We start from the raw sequence: 4,241 nt of genomic DNA, 5'->3' as shown, positions 1-4,241 counted from the left end.
GACGAATACCTTTTGTGTGCATACAAGTGCCGCAAAAGCAGCTTGTCTAAAAATAGCAAAACTAAGAAGAGAAATAAATAGCCTTCTCTGCTCCTATGGCTCTTTTCAGTTGTTTTTCGTTAAACATTCTATTGATCACACCGTTGTAATTGATCTGCAAGACTGATTCTCGAGGCTCAAACCTCAATTGCAAGATTGAAATGAATATCAATGGCCATTCCTCTCATGAAATATTTACATTTCTATGAAAGATAAATGCCCTTGTTCTCCCTCTCATAAGCTCCAAAATTGACCCTCCCTCTCATAAGCTCCAAAATTGACCCTTCTGATACGGAACTGGAGATAATGAAAAGATGCACACCACAAGAATCTGGAGGAAACTTCCCAGTAGAATTCTCTAATGACAAGCAATTAGCGCGAAATTTGGCTGATGCGCTAACAGTGAGACATGCATTATGTCCAATAAGTAGAGCCCCTTTAACCATACCATGTTCCAGCAAAGCCAATCCCGCGCTATAGGTTCCTGGCTTCCTTGCAAATGCCATACAACAGAACCCCTAAGTGTAGCGTTTCTTGAACAGTGTATGCCTCTTAGCTGGGTCCTTCTTCTTGGCTCCCTTGCCCTTGTTGGATGATAACATAAGAGTAAGCATTCAGCAAACAAACTACAACTGAATCCTAGCATAAAGGCAAAAGTGAAATGGAAGTAGAGAGAGGCAGCACTTGTACTCCATGTAGACCATTCCACCTGCTCCAGAAAATGCGCTCATTAATCCAGCAGAGCACCGTGCCTTCAGGAGAGCCTTGCCATCAGAATCCTCTTCCAAGTGCTCAACACCAATCATCTCATCCCCTGTGCTCAACACCTATTTTTGAAGCAGCACAGAAAGAAATTGTAGTCAGGTACAAACAGCAAGAAACTTGGCAAACAATGGGTATAGAAAACACTCACTTTGCCTAAAAGGTCAAGCTGTTCATCGAGTGTGTGAAAACTCAGGTTAGGTCCTTCTTCAGGTGGCGGCAAGCTAGTGATGACCTGGAAACATATATATTTATCACTAAACCCGAAGTGACAAAAAGATTCCGAATATCTAGAGAAATTCTTGAGAATAAACCTTGAAACTATATCCCTAGTCGATAAGGAATTGTTGCCTTTTTGTCGAATAATACATTTCCTGCATAAAAAAATATGTCATGCTAAAATTGATCTAAATTCCATAGGCATGGTTTGGAATAAAGCCAAATGAAAAACTAATGCAGTAATCATTAGTGAGACACACACACCTGTGTGTCGGTTGATACAAGAGAATAGAAAAAGGCATTGTATTCTTCTTTTCCACCTGCCATCCTATCTTGATGCTTACCCTGCAGCCCCAGCAGTTGAAACAGATTCAGTGGCACCATAGAAAACATTGTATCACTAACTATTATATATCACTTCTACCATCTGATTGGCCACACCTTAGGCACAAAGGTCCCTATCTTTGTCTCCACCTCTAACCTTCTTTGCTGGACCATCAGCTGCACACTCTTTTTAAAAAAATAGTACAACTACATGGATTAAATAACTCAGAGATGCTTCTATTATGTTATTTTCAGTGTTTGGATCAGTTACGTGCTTGTTCTGAATTTCTTTTCCAACACCCTGCCATAAATGGTAACACAGAAAACTTGAAAGACTGTACCTAATACAAGTTGCAGCCATGTCCTTGTCAGTGAAAACACCGATGGGATCAACAATCAACTCGGCACCCGCCTCATTCCATGAATATCCTTGGGGTTTCTACATCCAAATGTTGCGTAATTACTAATTAGTTTGTATACGTTTACATTAAAATCAGCTACATAGCCACCCAAGTGAACGGTAAGAAACCTGCAGCCAAACACGGTAACCTCTTTCTCACTGAAGAGAAGGGTCTTGAAGTTCCCAACCCCATGGGAGTCCTCGTCGAACTAAAGGTATGAGTCGTTGACGGAGTACAAGTCAACCCAAGCAGCAGGGTGTCGGTGGCAGCAGGGTGTCGGTGGCGGAGGCGGAGGTGAGCTGGTTATACATGGGAGATGGGGGAGCGTGACAACAACTGAGAGGAGGCTATGTGTACCATTCAACCAACAAAATCAAGTCATGTTAGAAATTTTTTCACCAAGCAAAAACATTGTATGAGCCATTCAACTAACAAAATCAAGTCATGTTAAAAAATTATTCCACCAAGCACACATATTGTATGATGAATCGGACCCCAAACATTTATGCGAGTTCAGAAGAAATTAATGTGTTGTGACATTACCTGTTTAGTATTACCATTGTTACATGTGTTCACCACGACTCAGTGGTCAGCACGCCAGATGACGACCCGTCGATTGCCCTCACCTTCACATCTATTTGTAGCCAATCAACATGGTGGGTACATGTTAGTGGCAGCAACCGAACTGATGGTCACATCACAATAGCAAGCAAAATGATTTGTTTCCTTGGTGGGATCAGCCAAAAACATGTGAAGCAAGAAAGATCAAATTCAGACTAAAGACCAAAGTATCTTCAATTCCTAGCTTTAGGACTTTAGTCAACACATCATTCCGTGAGCTCTTCAACTTAGATCTATGAACCTGAATGACAATAAAGTTAACTAACTTTGATGCTAGACTGAAGAAGGCTTTACAAAAGCTCTTGGCAGAAAAATGTGCTACTAAAGAATATGTCATTGGCACTGGATCAATGTATCTGTATACACTTTTCAATGGCCCTTGCAACTCCTTACACATACAGAACATGTGGTGCCCCGTGCTGCATGAATGAAAATTGGTGCAAAATGCATGAACTACAGAATGATATAGGCAAATGAGTATAAAGACCACCTTGTTGATCATGACGCTGTTGAAGACCTGGAGCTGCTGCTTCAGAACGCCCTGCTCATCTCATGACGTACGAAAAAGTGGAGGTCAGAGAGGCGCGGTGGAGCACGAACGCATTGCATCGACGGCGGTGGCGTCATCCAGGAAATCATGGCCACGGTTCCAGGTCCTGGATGAGGCGTTCGATTGAGTGGATTGAGGGCGTGCAGCGGTTTCCAAAACACTTCTCCGCCCTACCCGGAAGCCTTGGTGAACGCAAGTTATTTCTCCGTCTTGCTCGTCGCCGGCCACCACCAGCCCCCGCATCTTGCTGAACGCTCGCCCGAGGCCCCTGTACCGGCGCCTCATGCCGATGCGCGGGTCGGCCTCTCTGCTGCCCGGGCGCCACAACAACACCTCCGTCCCGGTGGCCGGGTCGCACAGCACGCCCCCGAACAGGCCGACGCTGCCTTCCGCCTCCTGCTCCCACCGCCAGCTCCGGCTCCGTCCCCGCGACGACAAGCGCATCTTCGCCTTCACCCTCGGGTTGCCGCACAACACGCCCTCGAACACGCCGGCGCTGCCCTCCGCCTCCTGCTCCCACCGCCAGCTCCGGCTCCGTCCCCGCGACGACAAGCGCATCTTTGCCTTCACCCTCGGGTCGCCGCCGAGCTTGGTGGCGCCGGAGAAGGCGCCCTTGACGGTGCGCGTCGTCTCCACCTCCCGCTCCGGGTTCCCCGTCGACCGCTCCAGGCTCGGGCCCGTGGCACACCGCTATATATGTAGGAGACGTATGTGTAGAGAAAATTGTGGCGTTCCGAGCTCTGTAGAGACGTATGCGGGGCACATGCATTTGTAGAGAAAATTGAATATATTTGTCAAGTGACATGAATATGAAGAACGAAAAACTGGGACATACTACTCGGAGGAAGAGGCATATATATGTATCAAAGCAAGTTATATGTGTATGTGAAAATTGATATTCATCAAGATGCACGTTGCTGAAATCCATCATGGTCCTGTCATTTTAGAATTAACTAAAATTACCGTCGAGGCTTCTTCCCTTGTCAAGCTGATTCCCTCCTTGTTGGGCACCATTGGGATCTGAATTTGGACGTATATATTGCCCTAATATGATCTTAATAAACAAGCAAAATATCATGGAAACTTTAGGAGAAAAGCATACATACATGGAATAAGGGATTCTTTAGCTAGACACATGTTGGTTGTACTATGTAGTGCTAGCTCCATCAGTACAGATAGGAATTCCTATCATGTTTCTAATTCTTTTGTTAGTAATGCAATTTGGTAAGTAAACTAAATTATTACCTAGATCCCAAAACATTTGACACGCCAATGTTATCTCTGAATATGATGGATTTATTCAAAATCCATTCTTTGATTATAAT

At 44.8% G+C, this 4,241-nt stretch overlaps 1 protein-coding gene across 1 annotated transcript; it reads right to left on the bottom strand.

Moving 5' to 3' along the window:
- Positions 1-278: 278 nt before the first annotated feature.
- On the bottom strand, positions 279-3,930 carry LOC123425895. Its single transcript, XM_045109652.1, has 8 exons — positions 3,880-3,930; positions 3,487-3,606; positions 3,091-3,396; positions 2,857-2,907; positions 1,686-1,783; positions 953-1,175; positions 724-866; positions 279-627 (listed from the first exon to the last, which is right to left on the bottom strand). The coding sequence occupies exons 1-8, from the start codon at positions 3,928-3,930 to the stop codon at positions 558-560; spliced, it is 1,062 nt and encodes a 353-aa protein (XP_044965587.1). The 3' UTR covers positions 279-557.
- Between the last annotated feature and the right edge of the window lie 311 nt (positions 3,931-4,241).

This window comes from Hordeum vulgare, chromosome 2H (assembly GCF_904849725.1).
Source record: "Hordeum vulgare subsp. vulgare chromosome 2H, MorexV3_pseudomolecules_assembly, whole genome shotgun sequence".
Lineage (NCBI taxonomy): Eukaryota > Viridiplantae > Streptophyta > Magnoliopsida > Poales > Poaceae > Hordeum > Hordeum vulgare.
Note: the sequence above shows the minus strand (reverse complement) of the source record. Positions and strands in the feature narration are given on the sequence as shown.